This window comes from Ranitomeya imitator, chromosome 1 (assembly GCF_032444005.1).
Source record: "Ranitomeya imitator isolate aRanImi1 chromosome 1, aRanImi1.pri, whole genome shotgun sequence".
NCBI lineage: Eukaryota > Metazoa > Chordata > Amphibia > Anura > Dendrobatidae > Ranitomeya > Ranitomeya imitator.
In genome coordinates, this window is record NC_091282.1 from 627,463,513 (window position 1) to 627,486,953 (window position 23,441).

At 44.3% G+C, this 23,441-nt stretch overlaps 1 protein-coding gene across 1 annotated transcript in view; it reads right to left on the bottom strand.

Moving 5' to 3' along the window:
- LOC138637709 (olfactory receptor 10AG1-like) overlaps positions 1 to 22,056 on the bottom strand; it is a 32,026-nt gene extending 9,970 nt beyond the window's left edge. Inside the window, exon 1 of the mRNA XM_069726623.1 lies at positions 22,003 to 22,056. Within this exon, the coding sequence (XP_069582724.1) occupies positions 22,003 to 22,056 (54 nt within the window). The remainder of the gene's footprint in view (positions 1 to 22,002) is intronic.
- Between the last annotated feature and the right edge of the window lie 1,385 nt (positions 22,057 to 23,441).

Genomic DNA, 23,441 nt, shown 5'->3' on the forward strand with positions numbered 1-23,441 from the left:
GGCAGCCATGACAGGCAGCTGCCGAGACCAATCAGCGAATGAATAACAGTGACAGACAGACAGACAGAAGTGACCCTTAGACAATTATATAGTAGATTGAAGGCATACTTAACCAGCATGGCTAGCACAGCATCTGTCATGATCCCAATGGCAGGGGATCACTAAAGGACAAGCACAGATACAAACAAGCTCTAGGGCGATGGAACCTGAGCTGACCGCGACCCTGAACCTAACACACAAATAAAAGTAGCCGGGGAACGTGCCTACGATGATCCTAGACGTCTTGCTCCAGCCGAAGATCTAACTTCCCCTATTAGAAGAAACACAGACCTCTCTTGCCTCCAGAGAAATCCCCCACAGAAATAGCAGCCCCCCACATATAATGACGGTGAAATGAGAGGAAAGCACATACGCAGTATGAAAACAGTTTCAGCAAAATGAGGCCCGCTAAAGCTAGATAGCAGAGGATACAAAAGTGAACTGCGCGGTCAGCGAAAAACCCTTCAAAAAACCATCCTGAAATTACTTGAACTCATGTGCCAACTCATGGTACATGAGGAGCAATTTCAGCCCACTAGAGCAACCAGCAGCAATAATCACATATCTGCAGGCTGGACTAAAAACCAAATAAAGCAAAACACCAAAACAGGAAAATCCAAACTTAGCTTGACCAGAAGATTCTAGGAGCAGGGAGCAGAGGTAACAAGACACACTGGATACATTGATAACCGGCGAGGAAATGCCAGCAAAGCCAGGTTAAATAGGAAACTCCCATATCCTGATGGAACAGGTGGAACCCAGAGACCCAGGAAAGACAAGTCACCCAGTACCATCAGTAACCACCAGAGGGAGCCCAAAAACAGAACTCACAACAAGCATCTTGCAGCGGCATGCTATTAAATCCAGTTGGCGTTTAGTTGGACCATTATTTATTTTTCAACAGGACAATGACCCAAAAACACCTCCAGGCTGTGTAAGGGCTATTTGACCAAGAAGGAGAGTGACGGGGTGCTACGCCAGATGACCTGGCCTCTACAGTCACCAGACCTTAACTCAATCGAGATGGTTTGGGGTGAGCTGGACCACAGAGTGAAGTCAAAAGGGCAAACAAGTGTGTTATGTCAGCTAATGACAGGTGTTATGAAGGCAATCCAGAAACACAGTGTGCTTAGCGATCAGAGCGCACACAGTGATCTGACAAATACCCAAAAATACAAGAACGAGCTCTGAGACGTGGAAACTCTGTAGACTGCACACCTGATCCTATCCTAAACACAACTAAAAGCGGCTGTGGATTGCGCCTAACAACTACCTAGGCAACTCGGCACAGCCTAAGAAACTAGCTAGCCTGAAGATAGAAAAATAGGCCTGACTTGCCCCAGAGAAATTCCCCAAAGGAAAAGGCAGCCCCCCACATATAATGACTGAGTAAGATGAAAAGACAAAACGTAGGGATGAAATAGATTCAGCAAAGTGGGGCCCGATATTCTAGGACAGAGCGAGGACAGTAAAGCAAACTTTGCAGTCTACAAAAAACCCTAAAGCAAAACCACGCAAAGGGGGCAAAAAAAAAACCACCGTGCTGACCTAACGGCACGGCGGTACACCCTTTGCGTCTCAGAGCTTCCAGCAAAACAAAAGACAAGCTGGACAGAAAAAAAGCAACAAAAAAGCAAAAAGCACTTAGCTATACAGAGCAGCAGGTCACAGGAACAATCAGGAGAAGCTCAGATCCAAAACTGAAACATTGACAAGGAGCAAGGATAGCAGCATCAGGCGGAGTTAAGTAATGAAGCAGTTAACGAGCTCACCAGAACACCTGAGGGAGGAAGCTCAGAAGCTGCAATACCACTTGTGACCACAGGAGTGAATTCAGCCACAGAATTCACAACAGTACCCCCCCCTTGAGGAGGGGTCACCGAACCCTCACCAGAGCCCCCAGGCCGACCAGGATGAGCCGCATGAAAGGCACGAACAAGATCGGAAGCATGAACATCAGAGGCAAAAACCCAGGAATTATCTTCCTGAGCATAACCCTTCCATTTAACCAGATACTGGAGTTTCCGTCTAGAAACACGAGAATCCAAAATCTTCTCCACAATATACTCCAATTCCCCCTCCACCAAAACCGGGGCAGGAGGCTCAACAGATGGAACCATAGGTGCCACGTATCTCCGCAACAACGACCTATGGAATACATTATGTATGGAAAAGGAGTCTGGGAGGGTCAAACGAAAAGACACAGGATTGAGAACCTCAGAAATCCTATACGGACCAATAAAACGAGGTTTAAATTTAGGAGAGGAAACCTTCATAGGAATATGACGAGAAGATAACCAAACCAGATCCCCAACACGAAGTCGGGGACCCACACGGCGTCTGCGATTAGCGAAAAGTTGAGCTTTCTCCTGGGACAAGATCAAATTGTCCACTACCTGAGTCCAGATCTGCTGCAACCTATCCACCACAGAATCCACACCAGGACAGTCCGAAGACTCAACCTGTCCTGAAGAGAAACGAGGATGGAACCCAGAATTGCAAAAAAATGGAGAAACCAAGGTAGCCGAGCTGGCCCGATTATTAAGGGCGAACTCAGCCAACGGCAAAAAGGACACCCAATCATCCTGGTCTGCAGAAACAAAACATCTCAGATATGTTTCCAAGGTCTGATTGGTTCGTTCGGTCTGGCCATTAGTCTGAGGATGGAAAGCCGAGGAAAAGGATAGGTCAATGCCCATCCTACCACAAAAGGCTCGCCAAAACCTTGAAACAAACTGGGAACCTCTGTCAGAAACAATATTCTCAGGAATGCCATGCAACCGAACCACATGCTGAAAGAACAAAGGTACCAAATCAGAGGAGGAAGGCAATTTAGCCAAGGGCACCAGATGGACCATTTTAGAAAAGCGATCACAGACCACCCAAATGACTGACATCTTTTGAGAAACGGGAAGGTCAGAAATGAAATCCATCGAAATATGTGTCCAAGGCCTCTTTGGGACCGGCAAGGGCAAAAGCAACCCACTGGAACGAGAACAGCAGGGCTTAGCCCTAGCACAAATCCCACAGGACTGCACAAAAGTACGTACATCCCGTGACAGAGATGGCCACCAGAAGGATCTAGCCACTAACTCTCTGGTACCAAAGATTCCAGGATGACCAGCCAACACCGAACAATGAAGTTCAGAGATAAGTTTATTAGTCCACCTATCAGGGACGAACAGTTTCTCTGCTGGACAACGATCAGGTTTATTCGCCTGAAATTTCTGCAGCACCCGCCGCAAATCAGGGGAGATGGCAGACACAATGACTCCTTCCTTGAGGATACCCGCTGGCTCAGATAAACCCGGAGAGTCGGCCACAAAACTCCTAGACAGAGCATCCGCCTTCACATTTTTAGAGCCCGGAAGGTACGAAATCACAAAGTCGAAGCGGGCAAAAAATAACGACCAACGGGCCTGTCTAGGATTCAAGCGCTTGGCAGACTCGAGATAAGTCAAGTTCTTATGATCAATCAATACCACCACGCGATGCTTAGCTCCTTCAAGCCAATGACGCCACTCCTCGAATGCCCACTTCATGGCCAGCAACTCTCGATTGCCCACATCATAATTACGCTCAGCGGGCGAAAACTTCCTGGAAAAGAAAGCACATGGTTTCATCACTGAGCAATCAGAACTTCTCTGTGACAAAACCGCCCCTGCTCCAATCTCAGAAGCATCAACCTCGACCTGGAATGGAAGAGAAACATCTGGCTGACACAACACAGGGGCAGAACAAAAACGACGCTTCAACTCCTGAAAAGCTTCCACAGCAGCAGAAGACCAATTAACCAAATCAGCACCCTTCTTGGTCAAATCGGTCAATGGTTTGGCAATGCTAAAAAAATTACAGATGAAGCGACGATAAAAATTAGCAAAGCCCAGGAACTTTTGCAGACTTTTCAGAGATGTCGGCTGAGTCCAATCCTGGATGGCTTGGACCTTAACTGGATCCATCTCGATAGTAGAAGGGGTAAAGATGAACCCCAAAAATGAAACTTTCTGCGCACCGAAGAGAAACTTTGATCCCTTCACAAACAAAGAGTTAGCACACAGGACCTGAAAAACCATTCTGACCTGCTTCACATGAGACTCCCAATCATCTGAGAAGATCAAAATGTCATCCAAGTAAACAATCAGGAATTTATCCAGATACTCACGGAAGATGTCATGCATAAAAGACTGAAACACAGATGGAGCATTGGCAAGTCCGAACGGCATCACTAGATACTCAAAATGACCCTCGGGCGTATTGAATGCAGTTTTCCATTCATCTCCTTGCCTGATTCTCACCAGATTATACGCACCACGAAGATCTATCTTAGTGAACCAACTAGCCCCCTTAATCCGAGCAAACAAGTCAGATAACAATGGCAAGGGATACTGAAATTTAACAGTGATCTTATTAAGAAGGCGGTAATCAATACACGGTCTCAGCGAACCATCCTTCTTGGCTACAAAGAAGAACCCTGCTCCCAGTGGTGATGACGATGGGCGAATATGTCCCTTCTCCAGGGATTCCTTCACATAACTGCGCATAGCGGCGTGTTCGGGCACGGATAAATTAAATAATCGACCTTTAGGGAATTTACTACCAGGAATCAAATTGATAGCACAATCACAATCCCTATGCGGAGGTAGAGCATCGGACTTGGGCTCTTCAAATACATCCTGATAATCAGACAAGAACTCTGGGACCTCAGAAGGGGTGGATGACGAAATCGACAAAAATGGAACATCACCATGTACCCCCTGACAACCCCAGCTGGATACCGACATGGAATTCCAATCCAATACTGGATTATGGGTTTGTAGCCATGGCAACCCCAACACGACCACATCATGCAGATTATGCAACACCAGAAAGCGAATAACTTCCTGATGTGCAGGAGCCATGCACATGGTCAGCTGGGCCCAGTATTGAGGTTTATTCTTGGCCAAAGGTGTAGCATCAATTCCTCTCAATGGAATAGGACACCGCAAAGGCTCCAAGAAAAACCCACAACGTTTAGCATAATCCAAATCCATCAGATTCAGGGCAGCGCCCGAATCCACAAACGCCATGACAGAAAACGACGACAAAGAGCATATCAAGGTAATGGACAGAAGGAATTTGGACTGTACAGTACCAATGACGGCAGACCTAGCGGACCGCTTAGTGCGCTTAGGACAATCAGAAATAGCATGAGTGGAATCACCACAGTAGAAACACAGACCATTCAGACGTCTGTATTCCTGCCGTTCAACTCTAGTCATAGTCCTATCGCACTGCATAGGCTCAGGTTTAACCTCAGGCAGTACCGCCAAATGGTGCACAGATTTACGCTCGCGCAAGCGTCGACCGATCTGAATGGCCAAAGACAAAGACTCATTCAAACCAGCAGGCATAGGAAATCCCACCATGACATCCTTAAGAGCCTCAGAGAGACCCTTTCTGAACAAAGCTGCCAGCGCAGATTCATTCCACTGAGTGAGTACTGACCATTTCCTAAATTTCTGACAATATACTTCTATATCATCCTGACCCTGGCACAAAGCCAGCAAATTTTTCTCAGCCTGATCCACTGAATTAGGCTCATCGTACAGCAATCCGAGCGCCGGGAAAAACGCATCGACACTACTCAATGCAGGGTCTCCTGGCGCAAGAGAAAATGCCCAGTCTTGAGGGTCGCCGCGCAAAAAAGAAATAATAATCAAAACCTGTTGAATAGGATTACCAGAAGAATGAGGTTTCAAGGCCAGAAATAGCTTACAATTATTTTTGAAACTTAGAAACTTAGTTCTATCTCCAAAAAACAAATCAGGAATAGGAATTCTTGGTTCTAACATAGATTTCTGATCAATAGTATCTTGAATTTTTTGTACATTTATAACGAGATTATCCATTGAAGAGCACAGACCCTGAATATCCATGTCCACACCTGTGTCCAGAATCACCCAAATATCTAGGGGAAAAAAAAAAAGTGAACACAGAGCAGAAAAAAAAAAAAAAAAAAAAAAATGATGTCAGAACTTTTTCTTTCCCTCTATTGAGAATCATTAGTTTGGCTCCTTGTACTGTTATGTCAGCTAATGACAGGTGTTATGAAGGCAATCCAGAAACACAGTGTGCTTAGTGATCAGAGCGCACACAGTGATCTGACAAATACCCAAAAATACAAGAACGAGCTCTGAGACGTGGAAACTCTGTAGACTGCACACCTGATCCTATCCTAAACACAACTAAAAGCGGCTGTGGATTGCGCCTAACAACTACCTAGGCAACTCGGCACAGCCTAAGAAACTAGCTAGCCTGAAGATAGAAAAATAGGCCTGACTTGCCCCAGAGAAATTCCCCAAAGGAAAAGGCAGCCCCCCACATATAATGACTGTGAGTAAGATGAAAAGACAAAACGTAGGGATGAAATAGATTCAGCAAAGTGGGGCCCGATATTCTAGGACAGAGCGAGGACAGTAAAGCGAACTTTGCAGTCTACAAAAAACCCTAAAGCAAAACCACGCAAAGGGGGCAAAAAAAACCCCACCGTGCCGAACTAACGGCACGGCGGTACACCCTTTGCGTCTCAGAGCTTCCAGCAAAACAAAAGACAAGCTGGACAGAAAAAAAGCAACAAAAAAGCAAAAAGCACTTAGCTATACAGAGCAGCAGGTCACAGGAACAATCAGGAGAAGCTCAGATCCAACACTGAAACATTGACAAGGAGCAAGGATAGCAGCATCAGGCGGAGTTAAGTAATGAAGCAGTTAACGAGCTCACCAGAACACCTGAGGGAGGAAGCTCAGAAGCTGCAATACCACTTGTGACCACAGGAGTGAATTCAGCCACAGAATTCACAACACAAGTGCTAAGCATCTCTGGGAACTCCTTCAAGACTGTTGGAAGACAATTTCCGGTGACTACTTCTTGAAGCTCATCAAGAGAATGCCAACAGTATGCAAAGCAGTCATCAAAGCAAAAGGTGGCTACTTTGAAGAAACTAGAATAAAAGACATATTTTCAGTCGTTTCACACTTTTTTGTTAAGTATATAATTCCACATGTGTTAATTCATAGTTTTGATGCCTTCATTGCACAAAGAATGATTATTTAGAGAAAAAAACAATTTAAAACATTTTTCTATGTAAAATCCAAAGTACAAATACAATAAACAGAGACATATTGTTTTGTGCTTTTACTGTTTCGCCCTTGTCCTGTAAAATAACTTCGGATTCAAGTAGCTAAAATGGGTATATACAATGGTATAATTCTAGGATCAAATAACTTTTGAGACTCATGGGCCTTTTAAACATGAGTTCTTTTTTTTAGAATATCTGTAATGGTCCTACAGAATGTGGCTTAATTTGACAAAGGGCTCTAAGTAGCTTCGATTTTTTTAGAGCTGATTTAACATCCTTGTTCCTTATTGTATAAATAAATGGATTTAGGAAAGGGATAATGAGAGTGTACATTAGGGTACCGTCACACTATACGATTTACCTACGATCACGACCAGTGATATGACCTGGCCGTGATCGTAGGTAAATCGTAGTGTGGTCACTGGGGAGCTGTCACACAGACAGCTCTCCAGCGACCAACGATGCCGAGGTACCCGGGTAACCAGGGTAAACATCGGGTTACTAAGCGCAGGACCGCGCTTAGTAACCCGATGTTTACCCTGGTTACAAGCGTAAAACTAAAAAAAAACAAACAGCACATACTTACATTCTGGTGTCCGTCAGGTCCCTTGCCGTCTGCTTCCCGCACTCACTGACTGCCGGCCGTAAAGTGAAAGTGAAAGCACGTCACCGCTGTGCTCTGCTTTCACTTTACGGTCGGCAGTCACAGTGCGGGAAGCAGACGACAAGGGACCTGACGGACACCAGAATGTAAGTATGTGCTGTTTGTTTTTTTTTAGTTTTACGCTTGTAACCAGGGTAAACATCGGGTTACTAAGCGCGGTCCTGCGCTTAGTAACCCGATGTTTACCCTGGTTACAAGCGAACGCATCGCTAGATCGCATCGCTAGATCGCTAGTTCGGTGTCACACACACCGATCTAGCGATGCCAGCGGGAGATCAAGCGACAAAAGAAAGTTCTAAACGATCTGCTACGACGTACGATTCTCAGCAGGATCCCTGATCGCTGCTGCGTGTCAGACACAGCGATATCGTAACGATATCGCTGGAACGTCACGAATCGTACCGTCGTAGCGATCGAAATGGCAGTGTGTGACGGTACCCTAAGGGTAAGGAATTTGTCATGCTCACTGCCTTTGGGTCTGATATACACAACAATGGCTGAGCAGTAGAGCAAGCAGGTTACAATAAGGTGGGAGGAACATGTGGAGAAGGCTTTCTGCTTGCCTTTATTGCTTTTCATTTTTGAGATTGTGGCAATTATATGGATATACACACATGGTCAAAATTGTTGGTACCCCTCGTTTAATGACAGAATAACCCACAATGGTCACACAAATTACTTGAATCTGACAAAAGTAATCATAAATACAAGAGCTATAAAAATGAACTAATGAAAGTCAGACACTGCTTTTCAACCATGCTTCCACAGAACATTAAAAAAATAAAACTCATGAAATAGGCCTGGACAGAAATGATAGGACCCCTGAAAATAATGTGACAAAAGGGACATGTTAAATCAAGGCATGTCCACTAACTAGCATCACAGGTTGTTAGGGCTAGCAGAACGCACCAAATAATTAGAAAGATGGTCCAAGGTGCGTTCGCAGCGCGGGGTCCAACGTGCAGAGATGGAACCTGCTGCTGAGTAATGACGGACTATAGGGCGGTATAATGTGGATGCACACACGGGTTAGCTTCACCTGGTATGAAGAAAGCGAACCCTGTTGTGTCACAGGGCCGTGGTACCGCACAAAGAGTCACAGAAATCTACCCCAAGACTCAGGGAAAGAGTTCCTCTAGACCTCTTGCATTCGACACCGCTACTGGGGTGTCAGAGTTAAACAGAAAAAATAATTTAATGCACAAGGGTGCGTGCAGTGCTGCTCTGGCGGATGCCACAAACCACCCAGACTTGGGTCAGGAAAGAGCTCTATTAGCACATGGCGCCACACTGACAGTCACTGCAATCAGACGCTGTATTATGTGCAAGGTGTGCAGGTAGCACTGTCGGGCACTAGATAGCATCCACCATTCATGAGCAGTCAACACTAGGAAAGGGATGATTAAGGAGTGACAGTCACACATCTACACACACATGTTATCAAGTATACACTAGCGCATGGCGGCCATGCAAACCTTTTATAGCAGCAGTGCTACAGGACCTTCCAGATGGTCCAATAGGAGCCGCAACAGGATCCAAGCATGTGACCCCCGACCTCCAATGGTAGGTCATCCCGTGGGCATGCTCAGTAAGGGAAAAGCAGGACTTAGTCCCAGAAAGACCTGCTCACTGCTGATCAGTGCTGGCTACAAAGGCAGAGCCTGGAAGGGCAGCAGTAACAAGTCGCCCAGTATCAGCTTGAGCCAGATGCTGGGACCGACATCTCCACTGAGCAGGCTCCACTGCGGCTTGAGAAGAATGGGAAACCGCAGCGGAGATGGTTCGAGATTCCCCCTGTACAGAAGCGGGAACTCGACACCTAACACAGGTGTCTACCATCTTGGAATCAGTGAGTGGGCCTGTATATAGGGCTACAGATACTCACTGTGCTGTTTGGTGACATGGTATGTATTACACGCAACATGGACCAGAGGAAGCGAAGGAAAAAGTTGTCTCAGGAGACTAGAATGAAAATTATAGACAAACATGTTAATGTTTAACCACTTTCTGCCATTGGACGTAATATTCCGTCCATGTGGGGTGGGCCTTAATTCCCAAGGACGGAATATTACGTCCAGCGCGATCGGCCGCGCTCACGGGGGGAGCGCCGCCGATCGCGGCCGGGTGTCAGCTGCTTATCGCAGCTGACATCCGGCACTATGTGCCAGGAGCGGTCACGGACCGCCCCCGGCACATTAACCCCCGGCACACCGCGATCAAAGATGATCGCGATGTGCCGGCGGTGCAGGGAAGCACTGCGCAGGGAGGGGGCTCCCTGCGGGCTTCCCTGAGCCCCCCGCAGCAACGCGATGTGATCGCGTTGCTCCGGAGGTCTCCCACCTCCTTCCTGCAGCAAGCCCCGGATCCAAAATGGCCGCGGATCCGGGTCCTGCAGGGAAGGAGGTGGCTTACCAAGTGCCTGCTCAGAGCAGGCACTTGGTAACGCTGCACTGCTCTCAGACAGATCGGTGATCTGTCAGAGTGCTATGCAAACTGTCAGATCACCGATCTGTATTGTCCCCCCCTGGGACAAAGTAAAAAAGTGTGTAAAAAAAAAAAAAAAAAAATCCTAAATAATGAAAAAAAAAAAAAAATATTATTCCCATAAATACATTTCTTTATCTAAATAAAAAAAACAAAACAATAAAAGTACACATATTTAGTATCGTCGCGTCCGTAACAACCCGACCTATAAAGCTGTCCCACTAGTTAACCCCTTCAATAAACACCGTAAGACAAAAAAAAAAAAAAAACGAGGCAAAAAACAACTCTTTATTATCGTACTGCCAAACAAAAAGTGGAATAACACGCGATCAAAAAGACGGATATAAATAACCATGATACCGCTGAAAGCGTCATCTTGTCCCGCAAAAAACGAGCCGCCACACAGCATCATCAGCAAAAAAATAAAAAAGTTATAGTCCTCAGAATAAAGCGATGCAAAATAATTATTTTTTCTATAAAATAGTTTTTATCGTATAAAAGCACCAAAACATAAAAAAAATGATATAAATGAGGTGTCGCTGTAATCGTCCTGACCCGACGAATAAAACTGCTTTATCAATTTTACCAAACGCAGAACGGTATAAACGCCTCCCCCAAAAGAAATTCATGAATAGCTGTTTTTTGGTCATTCTGCCTCACAAAAATCAGAATAAAAAGCGATCAAAAAATGTCACGTGCCCAAAAATGTTACCAATAAAAACGTCAACTCGTCCCGCAAAAAACAAGACCTCACATGTCTCTGTGGACCAAAATATGGAAAAATTATAGCTCTCAAAATGTGGTAACGCAAAAAATATTTTTTGCAATAAAAAGCGTCTTTCAGTGTGTGACGGCTGCTAATCATAAAAATCCGCTAAAAAACCCACTATAAAAGTAAATCAAACCCCCCTTCATCACCCCCTTAGTTAGGGAAAAATAAAAAAATTAAAAAAATGTATTTATTTCCATTTTGCCATTAGGGTTAGGGCTAGGGTTAGGGTTAGGGCTAGGGTTAGGGTTAGGGCTAGGGTTGGGGCTAGGGTTAGGGTTAAGGCTACAGTTAGGGTTGGGGCTAAAGTTAGGGTTAGGGTTTGGATTACATTTGCGGTTGGGATTAGGATTAGGGGTGTGTCTAGGTTAGAGGTGTGGTTAGGGTTACCATTGGGATTAGGGTTAGGGGTGTGTTTGGATTAGGGTTTCAGTTATAATTGGGGGGTTTCCACTGTTTAGGCATATCAGGGGCTCTCCAAACGCGACATGGCGACCGATCTCAATTCCATCCAATTCTGCATTGAAAAAGTAAAACAGTGCTCCTTCCCTTCCGAGCTCTGCCGTGTGCCCAAACAGGAGTTTACCCCAACATATGGGGTATCAGCGTACTCAGGACAAATTGGACAACAACTTTTGGGGTCCAATTTCTCCTGTTACCCTTGGGAAAATACAAAACTGGGGGCTAAAAAATAATTTTTGTGGGAAAAAAAGATTTTTTATTTTCACGGCTCTGCGTTATAAACTGTAGTGAAATACTTGGGGGCTCAAAGTTCTCACAACACATCTAGATAAGTTCCTTGGGGGTCTAGTTTCCAATATGGGGTCACTTGTGGGGGGTTTCTACTGTTTAGGTACATTAGAGGCTCTGCAAACACAATGTGACGCCTGCAGACCATTCCATCTAAGTCTGTATTCCAAATGGCGCTCCTTCCCTTCCGAGCCCTCCCATGCGCCCAAACGCTGGTTCTCCCCCACATATAGGGTATCAGCGCACTCAGGACAAATTGCACAACAACTTTTGGGGTCCAATTTCTCCTGTTACCCTCAGGAAAATACAAAACTGGGGGCTAAAAAATTTTTTTTGTGGGAAAAAATTTTTGTTTTATTTTTACGGCTCTGCATTATAAACTTCTGTGAAGCTCTTATTGGGTCAAAGTGCTCACCACACCTCTAGATAAGTTCCTTAGGGGGTCTACTTTCCAAAATGGTGTCACTTGTGGGGGTTTCCAATGTTTAGGCACATCAGTGGCTCTCCAAACGCAACATGGCGTCCCATCTCAATTCCAGTCAATTTTGCATTGAAAAGTCAAATGGCGCTCCTTCCCTTCCGAGCTCTGCCATGCGCCCAAACTGTGGTTAACCCCCACATATGGGGTATCAGCGTACTCAGGACAAATTGTACAACAACTTTTGGGGTCCATTTTCTCCTGTTACCCTTGGTAAAATAAAACAAATTGGAGCTGAAGTAAATTTTTTGTGAAAAAAAGTTAAATGTTAATTTTTATTTAAACATTCCAAAAATTCCTGTGAAGCACCTGAAGGGTTAATAAACTTCTTGAATCTGGTTTTGAGAACCTTAAGGGGTGCAGTTTTTAGAATGGTGTCACACTTGGGTATTTTCTATCATATAGACCCCTCAAAATGACTTCAAATGAGATGTGGTCCCTAAAATAAAATGGTGTTGTAAAAATGAGAAATTGCTGGTCAACTTTTAACCCTTATAACTCCCTAACAAAAAAAAATTTTGGTTCCAAAATTGTGCTGATGTAAAGTAGACATGTGGGAAATGTTACTTATTAAGTATTTTGTGTGACATATCTCTGTGATTTAATTGCATAAAAATTCAAAGTTGGAAAATTGCAAAATTTTCGCCAAATTTCCGTTTTTTTCACAAATAAACGCAGGTAATATCAAAGAAATTTTACCACTATCATGAAGTACAATATGTCACGAGAAAACATTGTCAGAATCACCGGGATCCGTTGAAGCGTTCCAGAGTTATAACCTCATAAAGGGACAGTGGTCAGAATTGTAAAAATTGGCCCGGTCCATAACGTGCAAACCACCCTTGGGGGTAAAGGTGTTAATGACCAAAAAACCACAATGGTAACAGAAATAACTTGAATCTGACAAAAGTAATAAGTAAAAGATCTATGAAAATGAAGAAATGAAAGTCAGACACTGCTTTTCAACCATGCTTCCACAGAATTTTTAAAAAAAATAAGACTCATGAAATAGGCCTGGACAGAAATGATGGTATCCTTAACTTAATATTTTGTTGCAAAACCTTTTGAGGCAATCACTGCAATCAAACGATTCCTGTAACTGTCAATGAGACTTCTGCACCTCTCGACAGGTATTTTGGCCCACTCCTCAAGAACAAACTGCTGCAGTGGTCTCGTGTTTGAAGGTTGCCTTTTCCAGACGGCATGTTTCAGCACTTTCCAAAGATGCTCAATAGGATTTAGGTCAGGGCTCATAGAAGGCCACTTCAGAATAGTCCAATATTTTCCTCTAAGCCATTCTTGGGTGTTTTTAGCTGTGTGTTTAGGGTCATTATCCTGTTGCAAGACCCATGACCCACGAGTGAGACCAAGCTTTCTGACACTGGGCAGCAGATTTTTCTCTAGAATCCCTTGATAGTCTTGAGATTTCATTGTACCCTGCACAGATTCTAGACACCCTGAGCCAGATGCAGAAAAACAGTCCCAGAACATAACAGCCTCCCCCTTTTTTCACAGTAAGGACAGTGTTTCCGTCTGTCACCTTAGGGGACCAATAAATTCCAAAATAATCAAGAAAAAAAATTGTTTTTAAGTGAGCAAAAAGGAAGTCAATTATTCAACCCCAGTGCAACAAAAGGAGGAGAGTGGAGACCACTCAACTAGTATAGCAAGACCAACCACCAAAACTATGGACCAACTCCAAAGATATTACCAGCAAGGGTATAAATGTTAAAAATGTACTTTATTTGCAGCAGTTACAATATACATTGTGGGCACATGTTTGAGGACAGAGAAAATACTAGCAAACATACATAAAATCACTAATATATAAAAACCTAGATAGGCATAAGGGGCACCAGTAAAGGTGCGTCTGTACCGCACACTGATCTGTTGTCGGACGCATACACTTTATATAAACTCCTTGATCATAGAATATGCCACCCGCTGAAGAAGGATTCTCAATCCGAAAGGCGCGTCAGGGTGTGCGAATTGTTTGGACCAGGTGGCACTCGAAAGGTACAGGATCTCCTATTTAATCCCTTCCTTTTTTGCACATTGCACTTTGCACATTGTAGCATCATACAGGTTTTTGTTGCCTGATGTACTTGGTCAAGTTTAAGTTAAGATATATGATTTTCTAGTTAACCCCCATATTTTTGGGGTCACTTGTGGAGTTTTTTTCGATTATATTTAGTTTCACAGGAGACCTGTGTATCATCTATATCCTTTCCTGGTGCCCCTTGTGCCTATCTAGGTTTTTATATATTAGTGATTTTATTTATGTTTGCTAGTATTTTCTCTATCCTCAAACATGTGAACACAATGTATATTGTAACTGCTGCAAATAAAGTACATTTTTAAATTTATACCCTTGCTAGTAATTTCTTTGGAGTTGGTCCATAGTTCTGGTGGTTGGTCTTGCTACAAAAAATTCATTTTTGTCTCATCTGTCCATAGAAAATTCGCCCAGAAGCTTTGTGGCTTGTCAATATGTAGTTTTGCAAATTCCAGTCTGGCTTTTTTATGATTTTTTTTTCAACAATGGTGTCCTCCTTGGTCATCTCCCACGAAGTCCACTTTAAGTAAAAAAAAATGGAAGAAAATAAAAGCACAATAGTGTCTTATCCAGGGGCGGATTATCAGAGGGTCAATATGGGCGGTAGCCCAGGGCCCAGTGGTCTGGGGGGGGCCCTGGGCTACCGCACAGATTGACCCTCTGATAATCATCTGTGAATGCCGGCGGCCGCCGCCGGCATTTATGTGCCCCCGCCGTACCCGGTGGGCAGAGAGAGGGGGCCCGCATCGGGCCCCTTCTCATCTGCTCGCCGGGCCCCTTCCGGCGCTGCGGCGGTTTCCTATTGATGTGCGGGCGCGCGCCCGCACGTCAATAGTTAACAACCGCCGCCAGCCAATTGGAGGCTGGCGGCTGATGTCGGCCGCAGGCGCACACGTCGCCGGCGTCTGACGTCATTGTCAGTCGCCGGCGAGTGTGCTCTGTTGGAGGGAGCTCATCGCTGGAGCGCGGACAGGTGAGGAGACTTTGTTTTTTGTTTTGTTTTTCTTTTTTTTTTATAACGGTGGACACACTGAGGGCAATGCTGGAGGACACTGGGGCAGATTGCTGGAGGACACTGGGGCAGATTGCTGGAGGACACTGGGGCAATGCTGGAGGACACTGGGGCAGATTGCTGGAGGACACTGGGGCAATGCTGGAGGACACTGGGGCAATGCTGGAGGACACTGGGGCAGATTGCTGGAGGACACTGGGGCATATTGCTGGAGAACACTGGGGCAGATTGCTGGAGGACACTGGTGCAGATTGCTGGAGGACACTGGGGCAGATTGCTGGAGGACACTGGGGCAGATTGCTGGAGGACACTGGGGCAATTTTGGAGGACACTGGGGCAATGCTGGAGGACACAGGCAGATTGCTGGAGGACACTGAGGCAGATTGCTGGAGGACACTGAGGCAATGCTGGAGGACACTGGGGCAATGCTGGAGACACTGGGGGAAATGCTGGACATACTGGGGGAAATGCTGGACATACTGGGGCAGATTGCTGGACACACTGGTGGTAATATTCTGGACACACTGTCTGGGGGCAATGCTGGACGCACTGGGGCAGATTGCTGGACACTGTCTGGGGGCAATATGCTGGACATACTGGGGCAGATTGCTGGACACACTGGGGGTAATATGCTGGACACACTGGGGGCAATATGCTGGAGACACTGGGGCAGATTGCTGGACACTGGGGCAATATGCTGGACATACTGGGGCAGATTGCTGGACACACTGGGGGCAGGACTGGAGGCATGGGCAGAATGGAGACACGGGGCAGAATGAAAGACATGGGGCAGGATTGGATCATGGGGCAGGATGGATACGATGGAGACATATGGGGCAGGATGTGGAGATCATATGGGGTAGAATGGATACTCATGAGGGCAGGATGCGAGAACATATGGCTGGAGCCAGGAATGAGACACACGGGGCAGGATGTGGAATATTATTACCATAGGGGCTAATTAAGGGATATTATTACTGCAGTGATGTTTTTATTTTATTTTTTGAGTATACTGTTTTAAATGGGGGTCGGTCCTGTTACTGTGCAGAGTGACACTATATCGCCTTTTTTTCTTCATGTGGTGTAATGTAGAAGTTGTGAAAAATTAAGTAATGTGTTCTGCAAGCGGAGCTCGAGATAACTGTGTTATTTCCTGCAGAAACGAGTCCTGGCTGGAAGAAATGATGGCGGTCTGTGCTGGATGAAAGATGAAGGACTTCACCTAGAGACGTCACTGGTGAGTCAGTGTTACCTATACACTGACACTATACACTATATACAGCGGTCCTGTGTACAATGTCACCAGTGATCACTGTATTACCTATACATTATATACAGAGCTCATGTGTATAATACCACCAGTGATCTCTGTATTACCTCTACACAGACAATGCATACTAAGTACAGATCTCCTGTGAATACTGGCACTTATGGTGATAGTATTGTCTTGTTGTTTTTTACTGATCAGTATTGTAGTATTCAGTCACTATGTGGTGGTAATATGGGGTCTGGAAATGGTGTTGTGGTATTTGTCCCTTGTATGTGATATTTGGTCACCAAGTGGTGGTAATATGTGGTCTTGACATGGTGCGGTGGTATTTGTTCCTTGTATGTAATATTATTCGATCACTGTGGTTGTAATTTGTGGTCTGGTCATGGTGCGGTGGTATTTGTTCCTTGTATGTGATATTATTGGTCAAAATATACCTAAATTGTATTGCAGATTCTAACAAATATTTAATAGGTTACAGTAGAGTAGGGCCCGGCCATTTTTCTGGAATAATCTGGTTCGGGTATATCATGACCCCCGTCACATGACGCCCGTCACATGACCCCCCGTCACATGACCTCCCGTCACATGACCGGGGGGGGCCCCACAGTGTCTGAACAGCCCGGGGCCCTGGCTACCCTTAATCCACCCCTGGTCTTATCAGGGTATAAGGAGATACATTATATTCAAATTTACTCACCATATTGATCCCTTACACAGGCTCATAGTAATGTAAGTTGCTGGATATCCACCGGTCTCCTCGTGAACAACCAATGTAAAAAAAGGGAATGAAAGGGTAGATTCTTCTTTGCACTGCTTGACAGATAAAATCCAAAAATAGGTAATTCAATGAAAGAGTGGCTTTATTCAATGCGTTTCGGAGCAACAAGGCTACTTCATCAGGATCACATACACAGTACTTCACTCTGTTTGTAATGACTCTATATAATATATAAGTTTCACTGTTTGTATTGAAGAACTGAAATAAATTAACTATTTGATGATATTCTAATTTAGTGAGAGGCACTTGCATTTCACATCAATTCTAAAGACACAGCACGCAGGTCGGAACTGCCATATAATGTTGATGTTGCTGCTGCTTTGTCTGTGTTTTACAGAGAAAGAAGAGAAATCCATCCCTCCCTGTGTTTACTCTTACATCTAGTCTCCACCTACTAGCTCAGAGACAACTGAAGATAAGAAGATAGAGCTTGCTAAGAGGAAAACTTGCCAAAAATGCAGGATACCAGTCATGTAATGGCCATAAACTGTGTTGTTCCTCAATCACACACAGGGCATATTCTGAATAGTTCCATTAAACAACAGGTACACTTTAAAATGTTAGTTAGCAAAGACAAAGGACATTGTTGATTAATTGTTTTTTTAATGCTTTTTTAACTCACTTTGCTTTTATTCTTAAGTTTCTGTTTTAGTGCCAAATACTTCAAAATAGCCATGGGATTAATGAACTTGGTGAAACTGTTTTTGTGACTTGTTTGCTATCAAAAGTTTAACTTTTTTACAAAATGGTTCCAAGATTGAGCTAAAATACTGACATGTTTAAAATACACCAGGAGGGACCATAGTAGAGTAGTGTCAAATTTTTGTACTTTGACATAGGTAATCACATATAAAATAGTCTTAAAAAATGTAAAGCTAGAATAGTGAATTGGGTGCAAAGAAAAAATTCTGCTATAAGAAAAATAATTACCTCTGGTGTCTTTCCCATAATTCAATGAAGGTAATATTGTTTGGCTATTGTTTATCTTCTTGTACTGTATGTAGGTAATAGATGAATAAAATCTGAGAACTCATGCAAAAGCCATACTTTTTATAAGGTGCTGAATTGGAAAATTTTCAGAAACTAATGGCGGCTGGGAATATTATCCAACGAGATTAGATAATTTGAACAAATGAAGAAGTAGAAAGACTATTATTTTTATATGATTTAGCATTTATACATTGTAGGTAAAAAGATCTTAAAAAATCTAAGATGCAGGACACTGGAAACAATGTATTTTGCAACATGAAAGATTAATTTTAATATGGCCATTTATGTACCTAAATGTCAAAAGTCATCTGTCCTTTTGGATCTTCAAGGAGTCTTGGACATACCAATAGTATCTGCACAGAGCTGAGTGGCAAAACAATGGTCCCCAATGGTCAATATTATTGACTCATTGGGATCTCTACATAGCACTACAGGGTACTGTACCGTCATGAATTATATTCTTTTCTACAAGATGGACCTAGGAAAAAGCTCCCTGACTTTGTTGCCAGTAACAATCAATCAGAGCTCTGCTTTCATTTTACAGAGCAATTTAAGAAATGAATGAAGCCCATGGGGTCTATCAGTACCAGTCAACTAGTATTCTTTGAGTTTTTGGATTCATGGTTGTGCATTAATATGTCCAACATGCTTTATTAGATTCGGGAAAAAATTGTGATAGTGGAGGTCTATATCACAATAACGTGCACAAAAATGTAAAAAGAGATTGGTAGAAACTTCTTTCATCAATTGTCTTCTGTAATGGGTAAGTATGAAATTCTTAACCCTTTAATCCCATATGATGTACTATCCCGTCGTGGTGACCTTGGACTTAATTCCCCTTGATGGGATAGTACGTCATAGTCGATCGGCCGTGCTCATGGGTGGAGCACGGCCGATCGCCACCGGGTGTCAGCTGATTATTACAACTGACATCCGGCACTATGTGCCAGGAGTCACAAACATGACCACAGCGTTCCGGTGGCATAGGGAAGCATCGCGCATGGAGGGGGCTCCCTGCGTGCTTCCCTGAGACCCTCGGAACAACGTGATGTGATCGCATTTTTCAGACGTCTCATACCTCCTCCTCCCCTGGATCCAAAATGGTCGCAGGGCTCCTTCCGGGTCCTGTAGGGAGGTGGCTTGCAAGCGCCTGCTCAGAGCAGGCGCCAGAAAGCCTCCCTGCAGTGCCTGTCAGATCGCTGATCTGACACAGTGCATTGCAAAGGGTCAGATCAGCGATCTGATAATATATTGTGACGTCCCCCCGGGGCAATGTTATAAAGTAAAAAAATATATATTTACATGTGTAAAAAAAAAAATTCCTAAATAAAGAAAAAAAAAGTATTGTTCCAATAAATGCATTTCTTTATCTAAATAAAACAAACAATAAAAGTACCCATATTTAGTATCGCAGTGTCCGTAACGACCCGACCTTTAAAACTGTCCCACTAGTTAACCTCTTCAGTGAACACCATAAAAAAAGGCAAAAAACAACGCTATATTATCATACCGCCAAACAAAAAGTGGTATAACATGCGATAAAACAGACATATAAATAACCAACCATGTACCACTGAAAACATCACCTTGTCCTGCAATAAGCCACAATACAGCATCATCAGCGAAAAAATAAAATAGTTATAGTCCTCAGAATAAAGCGATGCAAAAATAATTACTTTTATATAAAATTGTTTTTATCATATAAAAGCGCCAAAACATAAAAAAATGACATAAATGAGGCATCGCTGTAATCGTACTGACCCGAAGAAAAAAAATGCTTTATCAATTTTACCAAACGCGGAACGGTATAAACGCCCCCCAAAAAATAATTCATGAATAGCTGGTTTTTGGTCATTCTGCCTCACAAAAATCGGAATAAAAAGCGATCAAAAAAGGTCACTTGCCCGAAAATGATACCAATAAAAATGACAACTCGTCCCACAAAAAACAAGACCTCACATGACTCTGCGGACCAAAATATAGAAAAATTATAGCTCTCAAAATATGGAGACGCAAAAACTATTTTTGGCAATGAAAAGCTTCTTTTAGTGTGTGACAGCTGCCAATCATAACAATCCGCTAAAAAACCCGCTATAAAAGTAAATCAAATCCCCCTTCATCACCCCCTTTGTTAGCAAAAAATAACAAAAATAAAGAAAATGTATTTATTTCCATTTTCCTATTAGGGTTAGGGTAAGGGTTGGGTCCAAAATCAGGGTTAGGGCTACAGTTAGGGTTGGGGCGACAGTTAGGGTTGGGGCTACAGTTAGGGTTGGGGCTACAGTTAGGGTAAGAGTTGGGGCTAAAGTCAGGGTTAGGGTTGGGGCTAAAGTCAGGGTTAGGGTTGGGGCTAAAGTTAGGGTTTGGATTACATTTTCAGTTGGGATTAGGGTTGGGACTGGGCTAAGGGTGTGGTTAGGGTTATAGTTGGGATTAGGGTTAGGGATGTGTTGGAGTTAGGGGTCTGGTTAGGGTTGCGACTAGGGTTAGGGGTGTGTTGGGGTTTGGGGTGTGGTTGGGATTAGGGTTAGGGGCATGTTCTGGTTAGAGGTCTGGTTAGGGTTATGGTTAGGGTTGGGATTAAGTTTAGGGGTGTGTTTGGGTTAGGGTTTCAGTTAGAATTGGGGGGTTTCCACTGTTTAGGCACATCAGGGGCTTTTCAAACGTGACATGGCGTCCAATCTAAATTGCATCCAATTCTGCGTTGAAAAAGTAAAGTAGTGCTCCTTCCCTTCCGAGCTCTCCCATGCGCCCAATCAGAGGTTTAACCCAACATATGGGGTATCAGCGTACTCAGAACAAATTGGACAACAACTTTTGGGGTCCAATTTTTCCTGTTACCCTTGGGTAAATACAAATCTGGGGGCTAAAAAATATTTTTTGTAGAAAAAGATTTTTTTATTTTCATGGCTCTGCGTTTACTGTAGTGAAATACTTGGCGGTTCAAAGTTCTCACAACACATCTAGATAAGTTCCTTGGGGGGTCTAGTTTCCAATATGGGGTCACTTGTGGGGGGTTTCAACTGTTTAGGTACATCAGGGGCTTTGCAAACGCAATGTGACGCCTGCAGACCATTCTATCTAAGTCTGCATTCCGAATGGCGCTCCTTCCCTTCCGATCTCGGCCATGCGCCCAAATGGTGGTTACCCCCCACATATTTGGTATCATCGTACTCAGGACTAATTGGACAACAACTTTTGTGATCCAATTTCTCCTGTTACTCTTGGGAAAGTACAAAACTGGGGGCTAAAAAATAATATTTGTGGAAAAAAAAATTTATTTTCACGGCTCTGCGTTATAAACTGTAGTGAAACACTTGGGGGTTCAAAGTTCTCACAACACATCTAGATAAGTTCCTTGGGGGGTCTAGTTTCCAATATGGGGTCACTTGTGGGGGTTTCTACTGTTTAGGTACATCAGGGGCTCTGCAAATGCAACGTGACGCTAGCAGACCAATCCATCTAAGTCTGCATTCCAAAAGGCGCTCCTTCCCTTCCGAGCCCTGCCATGCACCCAAATGGTGGACCTCCAGTTTAATGAGCGGAGGTTAGAGCGAGCTCAGTGTAGGCAGAGGTTTCGGCTGGTTCCCACCTTCATCAAACATCTGGAATCTCCGGTCCGGGCGGCCGAGTCACATGAAGCCATGGAGGTGTCACGAGCGGTATCTAAGTCCCGGACCGCTTGTGCACTCAAGGTCGGTCATGTTTGCCGGCAGTCAGGACATCTTGCCTCCAGATGTTCCCAGCAGTCATGAAAACGTCAACATCTAGTGGTTGTAGGAGGAGGTTGTAGGACACGTTGACGTTTTCCTCCAGACTGTCCTTCAAGGGGACAATTACCATAGGCTCATCCACTCTTACAGTCGAGCTTTGCTTGGATTCTGGGGCGGAGGGGAATTTTATGTCCTCAGTAGTGTTGAGCATTCCGATACCGCAAGTATCGGGTATCGGCCGATACTTGCGGTATCGGAATTCCGATACCGAGATCCGATACTTTTGTGGTATCGGGTATCGGTATCGGATCAATAGGGATGTGTAAAATAAAGAATTAAAATAAAAAATATTGATATGCTCACCTCTCCGGCGGCCCCTGGACATCACGCTAGTAACCGGACGGCTTCTTTGTTTAAAATGAGCGCGTTTAGGACCTGCGAATGACGTCACGGCTTCTGATTGGTCATGTGCCGCTCATGTGACCGCCACGCGATCAATCAGAAGCCAAGAAGTCATTCTCATTCACAAAACTCCTAATTCTAGGAATTAAGGACCTGCGAATGACGTCACGGCTTCTGATTGGTCGCGTGGCGGTCACATGAGCGGCACGCGACCAATCAGAAGCCGCAACGTTATTCGCAGGTCCTAAACGCGCTCATTTTAAACAAAGAAGCCGGCCGGTTACCAGCGTGATGTCCAGGGGCCACCGGAGAGGTGAGCATATCAATATTTTTTATTTTAATTCTTTATTTTACACCTCACTATGGATCCCAGGGCCTGAAGGAGAGTTTCCTCTCCTTCAGACCCTGGGAACCATAGAGGATACATTCCGATACTTGATGTCCCATTGACTTGTATTGGTATCGGATATCGGTATCGGCGATATCTGATATTTTTCGGATATCGGCCGATACTATCCGATACCAATACTTTCAAGTATCGGATGGTATCGCTCAACACTAGTCCTCAGCCTTCGCCCAATGCCACACAATACCCCTGGTGATGCTCGCCAAGCCGGTGACTGCACAAGTGGTGAATAGGTCAACAAGGCCCTCACAAATAACACACCAGACCATCTCATCAGGAGATTATTTCCCTTCTTGTCATTAACGTGGGAATAGACAAGATTCTGCTAGGGATACCCTGGTTTCGTTACCACTCCCCTCATATAGAGTGGTCCAATGTAATATAATGCCCAATTCCCCAATGTGGGGTCCTTTCTTTACAAATTAAAATAGTGTCATCACAGCCCCGTTGCCAAAATGCACCGTACAGAGCACATTCACCCTGGTGATCTAGTGGCAGGTGAAGGACACA